This window comes from Alexandromys fortis, unplaced genomic scaffold, assembly GCF_014885135.2.
Source record: "Alexandromys fortis isolate MF-2015 unplaced genomic scaffold, M_Fortis_MF-2015_v1.1 scaffold_285, whole genome shotgun sequence".
Lineage (NCBI taxonomy): Eukaryota > Metazoa > Chordata > Mammalia > Rodentia > Cricetidae > Alexandromys > Alexandromys fortis.
In genome coordinates this window covers 1239821-1258672 of record NW_026068191.1, presented here as the reverse complement: position 1 = coordinate 1258672, position 18852 = coordinate 1239821, and the positions used below count along the sequence as shown (strand labels likewise).

General features: G+C 45.6%; 2 protein-coding genes across 4 annotated transcripts in view; one reads left to right on the top strand and one right to left on the bottom strand.

Annotated features, from left to right (window-relative positions):
• The first annotated feature begins 715 nt into the window (after positions 1–715).
• On the top strand, positions 716–13475 carry Parp2 (poly(ADP-ribose) polymerase 2). The gene is made up of 16 exons (XM_050129521.1): positions 716–800; positions 2752–2901; positions 3157–3227; positions 3556–3606; positions 6427–6523; positions 6874–6949; positions 7483–7585; positions 8591–8750; positions 8943–9081; positions 11361–11424; positions 11502–11636; positions 11813–11940; positions 12081–12180; positions 12698–12796; positions 12976–13100; positions 13217–13475. Exons 1-16 carry the CDS (start codon positions 761–763, stop codon positions 13374–13376), a joined length of 1698 nt encoding a protein of 565 aa, XP_049985478.1. The 5' UTR covers positions 716–760; the 3' UTR covers positions 13377–13475.
• A 3551-nt stretch (positions 13476–17026) lies between these two features.
• Tep1 (telomerase associated protein 1) overlaps positions 17027–18852 on the bottom strand; it is a 42468-nt gene continuing 40642 nt past the window's right edge. For all 3 annotated transcript variants that reach the window (XM_050129487.1, XM_050129488.1, XM_050129489.1), the window contains 4 exons: positions 18021–18120; positions 17718–17917; positions 17493–17597; positions 17027–17275 (listed from right to left, as the gene is read on the bottom strand). In XM_050129487.1, the coding sequence (XP_049985444.1) occupies positions 17108–17275; positions 17493–17597; positions 17718–17917; positions 18021–18120 (573 nt within the window). In that variant the 3' untranslated portion in view covers positions 17027–17107. The remainder of the gene's footprint in view (positions 17276–17492; positions 17598–17717; positions 17918–18020; positions 18121–18852) is intronic.

Here is an 18852-nt window from a genome sequence, read left to right as displayed (position 1 = left end):
CGAACTCACAGAGATCCGCCTGCCTCTGCCTCCCGAGTGCTGGGTATCTTTTAAATACCTGGTTTCTAAGTCAAGAGCGAGGAGACATGGAGTTGGATGGATGGGGAGGTGGGGAGAAAATCCTGGCTATCCAAGCATTCCTAGCTCAGTGCTTGGTGAATTCCCCAGCCTGTTCTTTTGTGCAAAAAAAGACTGCAAGCTTTTCCTGAGTCCTTGTTCCAGGCTCATTTTCCTAAAGAAACAATGGATAAAAATGCGGGCGGGGGAGAGTAGTCTGAATTGGGTTATGAGGCGCGTGCCTCACCTCAGCCATTGAACTCGCGCCGCTGGCCGTGAGTCTGTTCCAAGCTCCGGCGAGGGGGGCATCCGCCCGCCATAGGGGTGCGGGCCTCTCCTGCCCAGTCTGCCCGCGCGCGGAGCCCTGCTCTCTGGGAACTCATCTCCCAGCTTGGGGAGGGCCCGGTTAGGGCCGCGGGGGGCCCCAGTCTCAGACCTTCCCAGGGGCCTGGGAGTGAAGAGCACTCAGAGTGTGGCCCCGCCGATGAGCTTCCTCCGCCCGCCGGGAAGGCGGGGCGGCGGCGCTAAAAGGCTCCGGGGCCGCCCGGACTTCACAGTTACGGTGGCTTCCCACGAGGCGCAGCGCTGTCATTTGCATGGCCCCGCCCCAGACGGGAAGCCCGCGCTGCTCATTTGCGTGGCCCCGCCCCAGACGGGAAGCCCGCGCTGCTCGGCCGCGGTGGTGACGTCGGCCTCTCGCGCCATGGCGCCTCGGCGGCGGAGAGCGGGCTGCAGTAGGCGAGGTGAGCTGCACCGTAACGGCAGACGCGACTGTCCAGTCCTGTTGGCAGCTGGTGGGCATGCAACTTAAAAGCAGGTCTTCGTGACTGAGTCTAGCGCTGCCAAAGGACAAACGCGTACAGCACAGTGGTTAACTGCTTATGTCAGCTTTTTAATATACATCCGATTTCAGAGAGAAAAAATCGGATCTTGGAATTGTTGGCTGTGGGCTGCATACTGTGTTCTTAATTGTACCCTGTTAAATTACGTACTGTTACTGTACACGATTTTACTTTTTGTACAACGAACTCCCAAGGTTTTGAAGCTCCAGTGAGCAAAGCTGGCTGTAAGTTGGTCCAGACTGTAGGACACTTTACTGACCATGATTATATGAGCTAAATTGAAGGTATTGAAGACCAGAGGTTACGAAACCCATGCCGCAAGTAATAAACTTTGAACATCTCTGCAAACTTATTTTGTCCTGTTTTATTAATATATGGTCAGGATAGCAATTTAGGAAGGATTGCTCAGTTTATTTCAAGACTGGTGTGATATTTATTTGTAAACGCTCAAAGAACATCTTAAGTTATTTCTTTTAAAAAATTATTTAATTTTTATGTGTATTTTATGTGTATGTATAATGTACATCAAATGTGTGCCTGGGAGCCAGAAGGGGCCATTGGATACCCCGGAACTGCAGTTACTGAGAGTTGTGTTCCATCTTGTGAGAGATGGGACTTGAACCCAAATCCCCTGGAAGTGTGGGGGAACCTCTCCATCACTGACCCATCTCTCCAGCCCCTTTAAATTCTTCAAAAGAATTTGTCAGAATTGGTCATATTGGCCCATGCTTTTAATTCCAGCACTTGGGAGGCAAAGAAGCAGGAGGACTCTGTGAGTTTTAGGCCAGCCTGGTCTACATAGTGAGTTCCAGAACAGCCTGGGCTAAGTAGACAGACCCTGTCTCAAAGTAAAGAGAAACTGTCACGGTGCTGGAGCGTTGGCTCAGTGCTTAAAACACTTGTTCCTCTCGCAGAGGACCTGGGTTTGATTCCAATTTACCCACACAGCTGTTCATAGCCACCTTACCAGATTTTATGCCCTCTTCTGATCTCCCGGTGTGCCAGGCATTCGTGTAGTGCACATACATATTTACAGCAAAAAACCCATACACGCAAAAATAAAATAATAAGCCGGGCGGTGGTGGCGCACGCCTTTAATCCAAGCACTCATTCCAGGCCCAGTCTGGTCTACAAGAGCTAGTTCCAGGATAGGCTCCAAAGCTACAGAGAAACCCTGTCTCAAAAAACAAACAAACAAAATAAATAAATAAAATGAAAACTTTTTAAAGTTTGTCAGCAGATTGGAGGGCAGGAAGACCTCCACTCAGGCAAAGCTGGTGCTGTGGCTTTAAGATAGGAAGGAATTTCAGAGTATGCAGCATGAAACAGAGCTGGGAGTTTATTAAAAGAGGTGTCAGCATACGTCTTAAGCACAGGGGTTAAAAGAAAAGGAAATACCTGGGAAGAAAGACCACAGAATGTGTGGGCTTCGTAAAGAAGAATTGCCTTTCACTGTCTTTATAATATATGCAAGATTTGCCATATTTGGCTCTTCAAAGAGCTGTTAAAGAATTTAAATGAGGTCACATTTTCTGAGGTGGATCTACAGAATCATAGCGTCAAGGTCTAGATTATGAGGGATGCAGAAAGTTAGGTTATCTTTATGTAAGCAATGTTCATGGTCTGTGTAAGACTCCATAGAACAGGAGAGAAATGAGCCCAGTCCCATTAGCTTGCACGTTTAGGACATAAGCTTGATTCATTGTCATTTTAACATAAAAATATTTGAATATCTGTGTCAGCAACCTTCTCGTCCCCCTAGCTTTTCTTCTGTTTTTATTTTGCTTGAGTGTTGTTTAGCTATTAGATCATCTTCGTTGTGTAGTAATTCTTTGCTTGTTCTTGCCTTTAGCTTCTGAAGTGCTAAATGATGCCAAGAGAGCTAAGAACGGCAACAAAGCAACAGCGGAAGACTCTCCTCCCGCCAAGAAAAGCCGCACATGCCAGGGAAAGGGGCCTGTGGCTGGAGGAAAGGATGCAGATGAGACAAACGGCAAGCAAGGTAGCGAGCCAGGGAGGACATGGGCCAGCTTTCGGGTCTCTGAAAGGAGTGGGATGTATTTCTCCCCCTTAAAGAGCAGTGAATTTCCCTGTCATTGGGCATTCTGCAGTACCAGTCTACTGTGCCGAAGTATTTTTGTTTTCATAGATTTGCTTTCATAGAAGACCCAGAGGGAAGGGCAGAGTTAATTTTGACAGCAAGTCAGCTCTTCTGATTCCCACATAAGTAATGCTCGTGCTTGTGTGTGTCCCTCAGAGTCGGTGAAGGCCTTGCTGCTAAAGGGCAAAGCTCCTGTGGACCCGGAGTGTACGGCCAAGGTGGGGAAGGTGAGCACCTCAGGAACAGGAAGTAAACGTCTTTGTTTCTGTGATTCCTAGCTACAGTGTTGCTGGTGTTCCTTTTAAAGGTGCTTTCTGAATAATGCCAGTCACTCATTTTCTCCAGTGTTGAGAAATACGGCGATGATGTCTATGAAGAATTAGTGTGGTTTCATTCTAATGATGACAGTCTGTTTGTACAGCATCCATTTCCTTTCTCTTCCAGAAGACAGATGTTGGATGTGCTGGAGAATAAGCCTTAATTATTGAAGAAACAAAGAGGGTCTCACTTTGCTCGTGAGTCTGAATACCCTGACTCTGTTTTCTCTCTTCCCAGGCTCACGTGTACTATGAAGGCGATGATGTCTATGATGTCATGCTAAATCAAGTAAGAGGAAGTTATTTTAAGTGTGGGGATATCTTTTTTATTATTCTTAATTACGTTTATTTAATGAATATATTACATTTATTTATTAATTGTGTGGAGATCAGAGGACAGGTTAAAAGAGTCATTTATTTTCCTCTGCCAATGAGGGTCCCTGGGGACTTGGCCAGGGAGTGCCTCTACCCATCGAGCCCTCTTGCTAGCCCAGGCTATCTCAGAATTTTTTTTAGTTTTTCGAGACAGGGTTTCTCTGTAGCTTTGGAGCCTGTCTTGGCACTAGCTCTTGTAGACCAGACTGGCCTCGAAGTGCTGGGATTAAAGGCGTGCGCCACCACCACCGGCAAAAAGCCAGTCAGCTGACAGTCTTGAACTGCTACCTTTTTTTTTTTCTTTTTAGATTTATTTATTATGTACACACGTACCAGAAGAGGGCACCAGATCCCACCATAGGTAGTTGTGAGCTCAGAATTTCTTTGTAATATAAACCACTCACATTTTTCCAGAATTGACATTGGCTTTTTGATTATTACAATGTACTTTTTGCTCATGTTGAAGGCTTTTTGTTTGTTTTGTAGGCTTTTCAGTATGTGTATTTTTTCTTTGTTTCGTTTTTTGAGGCAGACTCTGACGAAGCTCAGGCTGAACATACAGTCTAGGATGACCTTCAACCCCAATCTTTTACCTCTTCCAAGTGTTAGGATTTCAGACATGTACCACCACATCTGGTTTTATGTGCCACCTGGGATCAGATGCAGGGTTTTATGCATGCTAGGCGAGCTAGGTGTTCCACCAACATTGGTTGTTTATTCCTTTATTTATTTTGTCATGGGTTCTCACTGTGTGGCCCAGACAGGCCTTGAACTTGCAGTCCCTTTGTTTCCGTCTCTGTGGGACTTGATCTCGGGGGCACAGCTGTCTCACCCAGTCTGTCCTGACGTTTTAATATGTTTCATTATTACTGGGAATGTGTGATGGGAGGAGGCACATACCACAGCACATGTGTGGAATCTGTTCTCCATCCTACTGACCCTAACCCACCCCTTGTCTTTGTGCATGTGTGTGTGTGTTTCTAAGTTGTCCTTACTAGCCTGGTAGTCACTCTATAGACCAGGCTAGCCTCATGCTGACAGTAATCCTGCTGCCTCAGCCTCCTGGATGTTAGGATTACAAGTATGCACTAATATTTTCTGTTTTTTTTTTTTTTCCTTTTTCTTTCAGTTTGAGAGACCAAGTCCAGTGCCTTGTGCGTGTACATGCCAAGCAAGGCTCTTGCTGAGCTGCATCCCCAGTCTGTTTATCTTTTCTCTCTCCCTCTCTCTCTTTATCTCTCTCTCCTAACCAGTCTTCTGTTTATCTTCTCTCTCCCTCTCTCTCTTTATCTCTCTCTCCTAACTAGTCATCTGTTTGTCTTCTCTCTCCCCCCCTCTCTAACCAGTCGTTTGTTTATCCTCTCTCTCTCTCTCTCTCTCTCTCTCTCTCTCTCTCTCTCTCCCCTCTCTCTCATGCACGCAAGCACACACAGAGGTTTTTTTTTTTTTTTTTTTTTTTTTTTGGTTTTTCAAGACAGGGTTTCTCTGTGGCTTTGGAGCCTGTCCTGGAACTAGCTCTTGTAGACCAGGCTGGTCTCGAACTCACAGAGATCCGCCTGCCTCTGCCTCCCGAGTGCTGGGATTACACCACACACCGCCGGCCCACACACAGTTTTGAATAGATACTTGCCCTGTTCATTTATTTCCCAGAGATGACTCATACTTGAATTTGTTTACCTTTGTGTGTCTATACATGAGTGGGTGTTGTTATGAGTACACATGTATGCTTGCATGGAGAAGCCATAGGGCAAGTTCAGATGTTGTTCCTAGGTGCCCTTGACTAGTTTCGCTTTTCTTTTTTCTTTTTTTTTTTTTCTTGAAACAAGTCCTCTTGCTAACCTGTGGCTAACTTAATAGGCTAGGCTGGCTGGCCAACGAGGAGGCTCCAGGGATCTGCCTATCTCTGCCAAGCAGTGCTGGGATTGCAGTGTGTGTCACCATGCTTAGTGTTTTACATGGACTTTAGGGACTGAGAGCAGGGTCTTGTTTGTTTAGCTAGTACTTTACTGATTGAACTTTCTCACCAGCCACATACTTCAATTTACTGATCTAATATATATATATATATATATATATATATATATATATATATATTTCTAACAGCTAACGAGTATTCTTTTTTAGTACTTCTTATCTGGGTTGGGGCACTGAGTCAGTAATACTTGCAGTATTAGCTCGCAGACCTGAGTTCGGATCCCCAGCACCTAAGTAGGAGGCTGGGTACTCTGGTGCATACCTGTAATCCTAGCACTGGGGAGGCTAGGAGACAGGAGGACACATGGGGTGAGAGACCCTGTCTCAAACCATAATGTCGAATGAAAAAAATACCTTTGGAGGGAGCTTTCAGGAGACTTCCATTAGTGTAGGGTGGGGGTTTTCAGAAGAATCCCATTAATGTAGGATGTTGGGGTTAGGCGTGGGGGGTGTTTCAGGAGGATCCCATTAATGTAGGATATGGGTTGGGGTAGGGAGTTCCAGGGGATCCCGTTAATGTAGGGTGTTGGGGTTGGGAAGGGGGTTTCAGGAAGTTTCCAGGATCCCACTTTTAATTCCTAAGAACCCATCATTAAGTTCCTGCTTCTATCCTTACTCTTGGGATCTGTTTGTTTTCATCACTCTCTGCTTCTCTTTTTGGCAATTACTGACGAGTTATAACCAAGGAAGCAGCGATGGTTTGTGTGACTTCCAACTGTAAAACTCTCCTTTTATGGTATTATTCTCCCCCTTACCACAGACCAATCTCCAGTTCAACAACAACAAGTACTATCTTATTCAGCTGTTAGAAGATGATGCCCAGAGGAACTTCAGTGTCTGGATGAGGTGGGGCCGAGGTAAAGGCTTTGTGATGGACTGTGTGAGTAGCCATTCAGAAACATCTGCGAAAGGGCTCAGGAACCCACTTGGGCTTTTGAGGTTGGGGAGTGGCCAGCATCCTCATTAGGAAGCTTTGTGAGGCTGAGAAGACTCCGTCCATTGGGCAGATGGTCCTGCTTACAGGCTGTGGCACTTGGCATCTCGTGTCGATAGGATCTGTTGCCTGGCCTTTGACCTTTCCCGTCCCTGTCTCCTGCCTGCTGTCACACAATAAGCAGAGAGACCTCAGGGAGATGCCTCGTGCCTGCTAGGGCTGTACTTGGGGTCACGGGCACGAAACCATCTGTCTATGGTGTTTCCTTTGCAGTGGGGAAAACGGGGCAGCACAGCTTAGTGACTTGTTCTGGTGACCTCAACAAAGCAAAGGAGATATTTCAGAAAAAGTAAGTGCCGAAAAATGAGTTAAAAACATACCCTTCTTGGATCTCTCTTGTTGAAGAACTTCATGTAATTGGGCCTAAATGTGGATTCCTTTCTACTCCGATACCTTGTGATTAGGACATTAAATTGTATCTTTAGTGACTAAATCAACCTAAAACCTCGAAGCAAAGCTAAGAAGTTAGAAACACCGGAGACTCTCTGCCTGGAGCTTTAAACTGTTCTTGGCAATTCAGAGGGTGACTCTCTGGAGTCTAGACACAGGTTTCTCTGTGGGAAAGGCACTGGTTGTCTATCTTTATTTCATATATCAATGGCTTCTGTGTTTTGGGACCTGGGAAACCTTATTCTCAATTTTGCTTGATTTCTTTGTTCCCATTTTTCTGTTCATTCAGTGTCCTAATTTACAGTCACACTACAGAACGCTGGTGTGTGCCTGAGCTGTGAGGGGACACGGATTGTTGAGAAATCGCTGTGTGCCTCCCTTTGGCAGTGGGCCTTGATTTGCGTGGTTTCCCCACTTCCTTGGACTTCACAGATTCCTTGACAAAACGAAAAATAATTGGGTGGATCGTGAGAACTTTGAGAAAGTGCCTGGGAAATACGACATGCTGCAGATGGACTATGCTGCCATTGTGCAGGTAACCCGACGCCAAAAGCTGTCTGCCAAATGAGCGCTGTCTAGCCAGGTGGTGGAGGCCAGTGCAAGAGCAGAACAGGCTGGAGTATTAGGAGTCACTGCTATCCCCACTTCAGATAATGCTCCCTCATCTTCAATCCCAAAGGGCTGGAAATGCCTTTCCTTGTCTGTGGTCCAGAGACTGCAGTCTCCTCTGCTGTGTACTAGAGTTTATGAAACCCAAGGCCCTGCTTCCGGAAGTTACGTGTTATAGACCAAGAGAGGGCATCAGATCTCATTTCAGATGGTTGTGAGCCACCATGTGGTTGCTGGGAATTGAACTCAGGACCTTTGGAAGAGCAGCCAATGCTCTTATCCACTGAGCCATCTCTCCAGCACCCTGGCTTCACTTCTACACAGCTGTGAGGGGAGCAAGGGCTGGAGGTGCAGGTCAGAAGGAGAATATTTGCCAAGCACACGTGAGGCCCCAGGTTCAAATGTGAGAATCACAAAAAGAAAGAAAAATAATTTTGACAAACTAAGGTTTCCAAGATACTAAGAACTTTCCTAAAACCTCATAGATCTGAAAATGAAGAAGCTTTGTATTAATATGATCAGAAGGGTGTGACCTAAGAGCCTTGTTTGCATAATGACTTTGTTGAAAGGGCCATTTGTTCCTCCTCTGAGTGCTTCCCTGTGCTGGAGCTATAACAAGAAGGGGTGGAATCACCCTGGTTGCTCCAACAAGATTCCTAACAGTCCGGGCAGTGGTGGCACACGCCTTTAATCCCAGCACTTGGGAGGCAGAGGCAGGTGGATCTCTGTGAGTTCGAGACCAGCCTGGTCTACAAGAGCTAGTTCCAGGACAGGCACCAAAACCACAGAGAAACCCTGTCTTGAAAAAGCAAAAAAAGAAAAGATTCCTAACAACGTACCAGCATGCAAACACACCGAGGATCACTGCACCCTACGGGGGCTCTAACACAACATCTAACAGATATTAGAAGTTGTGTTTACTTTGCTACAGGACGAAGATAAAGCAAAGCAAGAGGAGTCTCTTGAGACTTTGAAGCCCGAGTCACAGCTGGATCTCCGAGTCCAGGAGCTGATAAAGTTGATCTGTGACGTGAAGACAATGGAGGAGGTGATGGTGGAAATGAAGTATGACACCAAGAAAGCCCCACTTGGTATGACTTGAGACTCTTCCACAGCCCTGTGTGTCTCCTGGCTGCTTTAGTGAGCAGTCACAGACTGCTCAAAGCCCTGAGTGAGGCAGCAGGATCTGAGGGCTTGAGAGGGTGACACTGTTTTGAAAATTGAGTGGATAGTTTATAGGCATGGGACCCTGTTCAGGGTCTGATCTCTGACTGGGCCTCCAGGAAAGCTGACGGTGGCACAAATCAAGGCAGGCTACCAGTCTCTCAAGAAGATCGAGGACTGTATTCGGAGCGGCCAGCACGGGCGAGCTCTTCTCGAAGCATGCAATGAATTCTACACCAGGATCCCACACGACTTCGGGTAAGGGTGTGCTGTTTCTTTCTTCCGCTACTCACTCTTATTCCATAGGCAACTGCAGCAGCTGTGGTCCTCTTAATCTTCTATTCCTGAGGAAATTGTTACCTTAAATAGAACTGCCTCCAATAAGATTTGTAGCTAGCTTAGATATGGGAAGTCGGCACTCAGGAAGTAGAAAGACACCAGCCTAGAGCCTGTCGCAAGAAAATTGTAAAAATGAAAGAAGTATGAGGCGTAATTTCCCAACTTTATTAGAACCATATTCCTGACCTAGGAAAGTTAGCTAACTCATGAGAGAATGAGTCCCCACCCCTGAAAAAAAAAAGAGAGAGAATGCATCTAGCCACTAAGTAAAACACTTTGACACTTTGCAAATCATCCCTCCTCCCATTCCTTTAAGATGACCCACCCACACAAATACCACTTTTCTGAAACCAAATGATTGATATCAAATGAATAAAACCCATTACCATCCTCTGTGTGTCTGTGCGTGTGTGTGTCTCTGTATGTGTGTGTCTGTATGTGTGTGCATGTGTCTGTGTGTGTCTGTGTGTGTGTGCATGTGTCTGTGTATATATCTGTGTGTGTATGTCTCTGTGTCTGCATGTGTGTGTCTGTATGTGTGTCTGTGTGTGTCTGTGTGTCTGTGTATGTGCAGTCCTCAGTCCTGGGGCCTTGTACATGTTACTCAGGCACTTTCCCTCTGAGCTACATCCTAGCCCAGTTCATTCTTCATCCTGGTCTTCATTGTTTCCATTTTCTCTATTGCTTTCTGTGAACTCCATGACCTCAAAGTTGCCCCGAATAGTCAAAGGGTTTACCCCTTCTAGGTTGTCTTCAGATTGCCTTATTAACAACAGTGTAGCTTATTTTGAAAAAGGATCCCATAGAAGAATTTCAACTCTAGTCCTGAACATGGAAATTTTGATTATTCATGATATGTTTATTTGTAGAAAAGCTAACGATAAATAACCAAATATCCTTAGTATGTAGATGTTTGTGTGTCATGTGACATCCATAGTGGATAAGTACTGGATTAATAATTCATGAAAAACTATAATGGCCTCAAGGATGAGAATTGGAATTAAATGAAATCAGTCCCAGACTCATACTGTGGGCTTCTATTCAGTTAAGATTCCTGAAGTGATGAAGTCACAGAAATGGAGGTGAAATTAAGGGAAGAAAAGGGGAAGGGGTGGGTTTGGAGACAATTTTCCTGCCCCTTCGTGTAGTTACAGAAATACTCTGAAGGGACAGATTAGGTTGTACAGAATTAAATACAAACATTAAGTTAAAACTTGAGCACTGAAACAGTTTGTAGCTTAGATACAGTTATACACTTTGTAGCTGAGGTACAGTCATCCACTTTGTAGCTAAGATCCAGTCATACACTTTGTGCTGAGGTACAGTCATTCACTTTGTAGCTGAGGTATAGTCATACACCTTGTATGAGATACAGTCATAACACCTTGTAGCTGAGATATAGTCATTCCTTAGGGAGGACTCCATGAGTCTTCTGAGACAATACAGAAATACCTAGGAATCTCAAACCCAAACATGAATCTAAAAAAATATATTCTTGAGAGAAGACTATAACAAAATAATATTTTATATTATAAATGATTTGAACCAGAATTTAATAATTCCAAAGTATACAAACAAGGGTTGTGTATATATGTACAGATATGTGTACCTATAAGGAGAGGCTGTGAAAGGCAGATTATAAGCTTTTGTCAAGTTTCCTATGTGATTGCAAGAATCATTCTTTACTATTGAAATTTGTTTAAAAAAATCCAATTTGAAGAATTTCCTTCCTGCACTCCTGTAAACGGAATGTTGGCGTGATGTATTAGTGGTAGATTTTACTCTGTGTGTGTCACACCAACACAATACAAACAATGTGTACTCACTTACTAGTGGATATTAGATGTAAAACTGAATAGGTGTTTTATCCTACTTAGAATGTGCATTTAATATCCCTTTATATATTTATTCTTTGAAGTCTTTTCACAGGACTTTCTCTTTCAAATAGGAAATCTTGATTTTATGTAGTCCTGGCTGCCCTGGAACTCATTCTGTAGACCAGGCTGGCTTCACATTCACAGAGATCCTCCTCCCTCTGCCTCCTGAGCACTGATATTAAAGGTGTGTGCCACCAAGTCCAACTTTTTTCCTTTTCTTCAGTAAGAAGACAGATACCTGTTTCCCACAGTACCTGTTTTTGTCCTGTACCGTCTAGCCGCACACCAGACACCTCACACTGGTTGTCTCTCTGTTCGTAGCCTCTCTACCCCTCCAGTAATCCGGACAGAGAAAGAGCTGTCGGACAAAGTGCAACTGCTGGAGGTGAGCCGTGAGTGCCCGGGAGGTTCTCAGACTCAGCCTGCGCTCCTTTACATTGCTTCTGTGTCTCGTTCTCTTAGGCGCTGGGAGACATTGAAATCGCCCTTAAGCTGGTGAAGTCAGAGCGCCAAGGCCCCGAACACCCGCTGGACCAACACTACAGAAACCTACATTGTGCATTGCGCCCTCTGGACCATGAAAGTAACGAATTCAAAGTAATGAAAATAGTCATTTATTTTCAGTCTTACTCCAGTGAAGCCCTTCCTTCCCATCCCTGTATTTCCCGGGAACTTGGGAGTGTAGAGCTCTTTCTTACTGTGTTGTGAGCCCTGCAGCCTTCAGCCCGGCCTCGTACAGGGGCTGCACTTGCTGCTCTTCACTCTTTCCACAGGTGATTTCTCAGTACCTGCAGTCCACCCACGCGCCTACTCACAGGGACTACACTATGACCTTGCTGGATGTGTTTGAAGTAGAGAAGGAAGGGGAGAAAGAGGCCTTCAGAAAGGACCTTCCTAACAGGTCTGAGTCCAGCTCGGGGTCAAGCAGACATTTCCTCGCCTGGAGTGTGATGAAGGAGGTTGGACTGTGGCGGGGGCAGCTGGTTGGTTTGTGTGTTGTATTCCGGAGAACAATGGAGTAGAATAACGGGTCTTTCTTAGGATGCTACTCTGGCACGGTTCCAGACTGAGTAACTGGGTGGGAATCCTGAGCCACGGGCTTCGAGTTGCCCCACCTGAGGCTCCCATTACAGGCTACATGGTAAGTAGAGACTGACCTCTAGAGGAACCCAAAGGGAAAAGATAGAGTGGTGATCTTGGTTCCCCAGCCCATATTAGGATTAGGTGGTGCTTCTCTGAAAGAGTTCAGGCAGCTCACTGACCACATCACCTCTTACCATGTCCTCTCTCTAAGTTCTGAAAGGAATTGTCTCTTAGAGTCTGAAGGCAGAGCTGTGTGGCCGTCCTGGTGTCTCTGGACTGTGTAGGAAAGGGCAGTGGGGGAGGAACCATGTTGTGTTTATGAGAATGGACCCTCACGGTCAGCGCTGAGTTTTCTTCTCTATAAATTTCTTATCATTTTCTGCTGCTGGTTTGAGGCCGGGTCTCACTGTGACCTTGGGTGGTTTGGAACTTGCTGTGTAGACCAGGCTGGCCTCAAACTCAAAGACCTGCCTGCTTCTGCCTCCTGAATCCAGGTGTAAAAGGTGTGGACCACCATGCCAGGACCTTCTCATAATGGATTAGACAGCTGATCTCCACTTTTGTTGGTGTTTCAGTTTGGGAAAGGCATCTACTTTGCTGACATGTCTTCCAAGAGTGCCAACTACTGCTTTGCCTCTCGCCTGAAGAACACAGGACTCCTTCTCCTGTCAGAGGTAGGCAGGGAACTACCTATGACCGCTAGTTCACTAAGAGAATTTGACTTTGGATTCAAGAGTTACACCCAGAATGGGATTAAAGTACGGAATAAAATAGAAATGGGGATGTTCTGGTCGGCTTTGGAATGGCCCACCCTGAACCGGGTATAGACATTCGTGGATCTTTTCCCTTGCAGGTAGCTCTAGGCCAGTGTAATGAGCTACTAGAGGCCAATCCTAAGGCAGAAGGATTGCTTCAGGGCAATCATAGCACCAAGGGGCTGGGAAAGATGGCTCCCGACCCCGCCCACTTCGTCACCCTGTGAGTACCCAGAGCTAAGGCTGCTGGCAGACTTCTTTCAGTTTGTTAAGAATTACTTGTCTGTTTCAACTTCTGGACCAAATGCTGATGTTGACACATTTTCTTCCATTTGGCAGGAATGGGAGTACAGTGCCCTTAGGACCAGCAAGTGATACAGGAATTCTCAATCCAGAGGGGTATACCCTCAACTACAATGAGTTTATTGTCTACAACCCCAACCAGGTCCATATGCGATACCTTCTAAAGATTCAGTTTAATTTTCTGCAGCTGTGGTAAATGCTGATCCAATAAGCAAGATACAATCTTCAAACAAAAACCACATGTTGTTAACTTTTTGATAATTTGTTTAATAAAATAGCGTAGCTTTATCTCTGACTTTGTGTGTGTGTGCATGCTGGTGTGCACATGTGGAAGCCAGAGGACGGTTGCCAGAGTGTGCCCCAGCACTCTACGTACTGCCTCGTCTTGTCTGTTTGCTTGGTTCCCGGAACTCACTCTGTAGACCAGGCTGGCCTCCGGCGCAGATCCACCTGCTTCTGCCTCTGCAGTGCTGAGATTAAAGGTGTGCACCACCGTAGCCTGGCCACACTGTCTTCCTGAGACAAAGGCTCTCACTGAATCTGCAGGCTGCTGGCCAGCAAGCCCCAGCAATTCAGTCCTTTGCACGTCAAAATGCTGGGATTACAGATACACACAGCCATACTCAGCTTGTCCTTTAGATTTATTTTTAAGTAGGTGTATGTTTCTAAAGTGTGTGTGGTTATATGCACATGAGTGCAGATGCCAGCAGAGGGAGCTGGATCCCCTGAAGCTGGCCTTACAGGGTCCTGGGATGACTGATCTTGGTAAATCAGCTTAACTACACCTGGAATCAACTAAACCAAGCAGCTGGGCATACCTATGAGGGATTTTCTTGATTGGATGAATCACCTGAGATAGAAAAAGTCACCCTACAACTGGGCTACAGTTTCAGGTAGCAGTCCTGTTGTGGAATATCAGCTTATGTAAAAATGTGTTCCATTTGTTTATGTCATGGAATATTAGTGATATAAACATGTGTTGCATTTGTTCACCTATATGCCTAAGGAATCTGATTAGTGTAATAAAAAACTAAATAGCAAGAGGTATAGGTGGGACTTTGAGGCTAGAGAGTAAGGAGGAGGAGGAGTCAGGTTTGAGTGAGAGAGAGGGAGACACCAGAGGCCAGCCAACCAGACACAGGAAGCAGGGAAGCAGGACATACAGAGTGAAATAAAGGTAAGCAGCCCCAAGCAAAACATAGATGAACAGAAACAGGTTCAAGTAAGTTGCAAGAGCTAGTGGGACAGGCATAAGCTAAAGGCGGAGCTTTCGTAATTAATACGAAGTCTCCATGTTATTTGGAAGCTGGTTGGCAGCCCAAAGAAAATTCCAGCTACATAGCCCATGAAAGGGCATGGGGGAAGGGAACCTTTACTTTTGGCTGCTCTTACACTTTCTGGCGAGCTCATCTCCTGTTACTGAGGCATTCTTTGACTGGTCTTTGGAGCTCCAACGTAGACTGAAGACCAGGAGCATTCTAGGTGTTTCCTGGGACTCCAGCGCTTGACTGAAACTCTAAAACATGCAGCCTCACGGACTGAACAACCATTGGATTCTTGGCCAGTGAGAGATAGCTATAGCCTGTAAGCCATTGTAAGCCTCCTTAAAATAATAAAATAAAAATACATAATTTTTTGTATATATATTCATATATATTCACTCATTCAATTCTGTTGTTCCTTTAGAGAACTCTAATATAAGTCCTCTGCAAGAGCCATCTCCTCAGAACCCAAACACTTATTTCTTCTGATATCACTCTATATCATTTCCAGAAAGAACCCATTCTCTCTGGATCCCACCACTGTGGCAGGTTACTCTGGATTCTGTTCTCACTGTATGCAGTCCCCTCACTGAGGGACATTAAAATGCTTTATCCTGCCATTTTTTTCTGCCAACCTTTGTCTGTTAAATGTTACTGTAGACAGAGTACAGGTTCTAAAGACTCACTTTTTCCTTCAAAATTGTAATTATCCCAATTCTATCTGATATCCTAGTCGTCATCAAATGTCTTATATCTATTATTCATGCTTTTGTTTCTGATTCTCCTTTCAGAAACAATAAATAAATTTCCTAGCCAGGCATGGTGGTACACGCCTTTAATCCCAGCACTTGGGAGGCAGGGGCGAGCATAACTCTGAGTTGGAGCCAGCCTGGTCTTCATAGTGTCTCAAAAATAAATAATTTAATTTCCCCTCCCTCCTCAACATTAACATAACCATATGACTTCTCTGCTAACGTTTGTGAAGCAATGCATGGGAATTGTGCCGTATTTCTGTTATAATTATGAAATAATGAGAACTGTGTGGGTTATTGCCCACGGTTGATACACGAAACACAGATCCTTTTTTTTTTTTTTATTTTTTTTTTTTTGGATTTTCGAGACAGGGTTTCTCCGTAGCTTTTTGGTTCCTGTCCTGGAACTAGCTCTTGTAGACCAGGCTGCCCTCGAACTCACAGAGATCCGCCTGCCTCTGCCTCTCAAGTGCTGGGATTAAAGGCGTGCGCCACCACCACCCGGCTTGGTCGAGTTCCTTCTTTTCTCTCACTCATAAGAATAGCATTTTAGGAAACCAGGGAGGTTCAGAGAAGATCTGTCTTCATTATTTCCCACTCTGTGTATTTACTTATGGGGACAGGGACACACACATGTACATTCTATGGTGTGCACGCAGAGGTCACAGGACAGTTTGCAGGAGTTGCTTCTCCTCCTGTTGTGGGCTCTGAAGATCAAACTCAGGTTGGTAGCAGGTGCTCTTACCCGCTGAGCCATTTCACTGGCCCCTTCATTTTGTGATTTTTGAGGCAGGATCTCACTCTATGTACCCGGCTGTCTGAGAACTCACTATGTAGGAAAGGAAGACCTTCCTTCCTCAGCCTAAGCACAGAAAGCAGTCAGACCACTATGCTTCACAGTGACTTTTACAGAGTTGGGAATGGTAGCTCACACCATTAATCCCAGCACTCAGGAAGGAGGTGAAGGAGACTTCGGCAGATCTCCAAGAGTTCAAGGCCAGAAGAACTTGGTAGGTCAGAGTCTTGAAAAGCCATGGGCATGGTCATTCCACTTGTTAACACGTAAGCTTTATGGAATCCATGCCTCTCAAATGCTGGCATTAAAGGTGTGCACCACCACCAGCTTTTTTTTTTTTTTTTTAGAACTGTTTAAGATCTGCTTCTATTTTATGTGTATGAGTGTTTTGACTGCATGTATGTCTGCACCACATGCATTGTCTATGGAGGGCAGAAGAGGGCAGTGGAATTCCCAGAACTGTGGTTACAGCCATTTGTGAGGCACCATGTAAGCACTGAGAATTGAACCCCAGGTCTCTCTATGAGTGGCCAGTGTCCTTGACCATGGAGTCATCTCTCCAGCACTATGAACTTCAATTTGAGGGAGAAATGGTCATGATTTCTTCCAAGAGTGTCAATTTGTCTATCAATGAGTGCTTGCAAGTCAACTACAAAGTCAAAAGACTCATTCTGCCTTCAGGGCCTTGGGTTCTCTCTCTGGCCAGTTTAGCTCTGAGAAGGAGCCCAGCACTGCCCTGGGTCTATCCGTTTTTCTAAATGCTCACGAATCTATTGACTTTAACTCATTATTTCTTGCTTCCTTTCATGACCAAACAAGGTTCCTCCATTCTATTCAAACTAAGTACCATTCAACAATGCTCTCATTCTACCTCCTAGCGGGAGTGGGACTTAAGAACTCAATGAGAAGGGGGCACAGGACTCCAACCTGCCCATAGAGATGTGGTTTGTGGTCTTTCAGTTCTAAGAAGAACAAACGCTAAGTTAGAGAACATTCATACCCCACCCTGCTGACACAAATCCACAACAAGATGCAATCAGGGTGTACTTAAGATCTTCCAACACTTTATTCTTATAGTCTTATCAAGAATGTAGACACTGGTGTCTTCTGGTTAGCATCATCCAGTACAAGTGATGTCACCTTTGTCCTGAGAACTGCATTCTCGTTCCCAAGATAAGAAATACAAGTTTCCTTGTGTGTCACCCACGGCAAGCTGCAGGGTAGAGTTGGACCCCAGGCAAGGTTCCAGGCAGCTCACTGGCCCATCACATCGGAATAAACCCAACTAAAACAGGAACAGAAATGGGAGAGGTGAAGCTACAGGCCTAGGATCTCCCTTAGAAACAGGCCAATGCAGAGCTTGGAGAAAACAACTTTCATCTTTTGCTCCTCCTTATGCCAAATGCTTTCCTGTAATAGCCTTTCCCAGCTTGCATGTGCATGCGCGCGCGCGCGCGCGTATACACACACACACACACACACACACACACACACACACTTACCAGCTGCATACTTGGTCTCGCCCACAACTTAACATCTCTATCCTTCGAAGCAGTCAGCAGCAATCCAGGAAGTACGTGGAGGGCTGTGACTGGGCCCAAGTGAATCTTAGAAAGGAGGGGAACAACATGAGTTCTCCTTTCAATCAAGGAGGCAGCGAAGGCTGCCACCATCGACAGGTAGGACCCCCCACCCCCCACACACCCAATGACTCATCCCACAGCTACCTTTTTACCCTGGCGTGCTTTTAATTGTCTGGGTTCTGGCCAGCTCTTCATGCAGGAATCTGACTCAGAGTTTGTCCCTGGAGTTTTAGGTGCTTCTGCTTTTGTCTGCCAAATGTTATCTGCAATCCATTCTCCTTCAGGGGTGCACTCCCCTAAGCTCCAGAGCATTCCATCAGAGGTGGCACACAGAAATGATGACTCTGCCATTTTGAGAGCGAAGTTAGACACCAGGTCTCAAGTCTTTAGTACCCACAGCCCCCCAAGCCACCCCAGAGCTCCTCTGGTCTTCCCACTCCTACTAACCAGATTCAGGTTTGGCCTGAGTGATTGATATTGGGGATCCATTAGGATTCTTTAAGTTCAGACTGAAGAGCCTTTCAAACTTCCCTGACTCCTTCGGCTCCTGTGAAAGGTAGGTGATTGGGTAACTTTGTTCAGTCTGTCCGTAAGACACAACTCTACTAACAAAGCCACGATGTTCTGCTCTACAGTGCTCAGGACATTAAAAAAATCCCCAAGTCCAGCCCAAGCGTCGAATGGATGCGTGTAAGAATCTGTCCCCCAAGAGAAGATGCAGAACATGTCTGCCATCTTGCCGTTGCCACCACACCCGTCCCCAGCTGTTGGAGCCCCCAGGGCTGGCAGCAGATTTTAGCGTCAGGATGTACTCCACCTGTTCGAGTGAGATTGCCGAATTGTGGACATGTTTGTGTCTAGCCTCCTTTGGCAGAACAATGGCATGTCTGTATTTCCCATTTGTCAACACTTCTGCCACACAGTTCTACACTGAAGCTACCTGTCTTCTTTCTGGTCCGGGCACTTACATTGTCTTGGCTATGTTGAATTAGGCTGACCCAGAAGTGACTTGCCTGGCATTTGGGGACCAGGTACACTTCTTTCACTGAGGTACATGTTTGGGGACAGAATCACTGCTTCCTAGACAGCCTTTGTAGGTTACCTTAGAAGGTATCAGGTTAGAACTTCATAAACTTTCCAGAAAAAAAAAAAAGAGACCTCAGGAATCTTGGGAATGAAATCTCACTTTGACATTCCAAATCGCTAAGTGTAAAAAGCTATGAGGTAACTGCATCATGACCGAGGCACAATGCAGCCCTTGCCCTCAAATGCTAATGCT

Coding starts and splice junctions, on each gene's coding strand:
- Parp2 (XM_050129521.1), top strand. CDS start 761: ATGGCGCCTCGGCGGCGGAGAGCGGGCTGCAGTAGGCGAG. Junction 7,586..8,590: donor ACTATGCTGCCATTGTGCAG/GTAACCCGACGC, acceptor ACTTTGCTACAG/GACGAAGATAAAGCAAAGCA. Junction 12,181..12,697: donor CTCCCATTACAGGCTACATG/GTAAGTAGAGAC, acceptor TTGGTGTTTCAG/TTTGGGAAAGGCATCTACTT.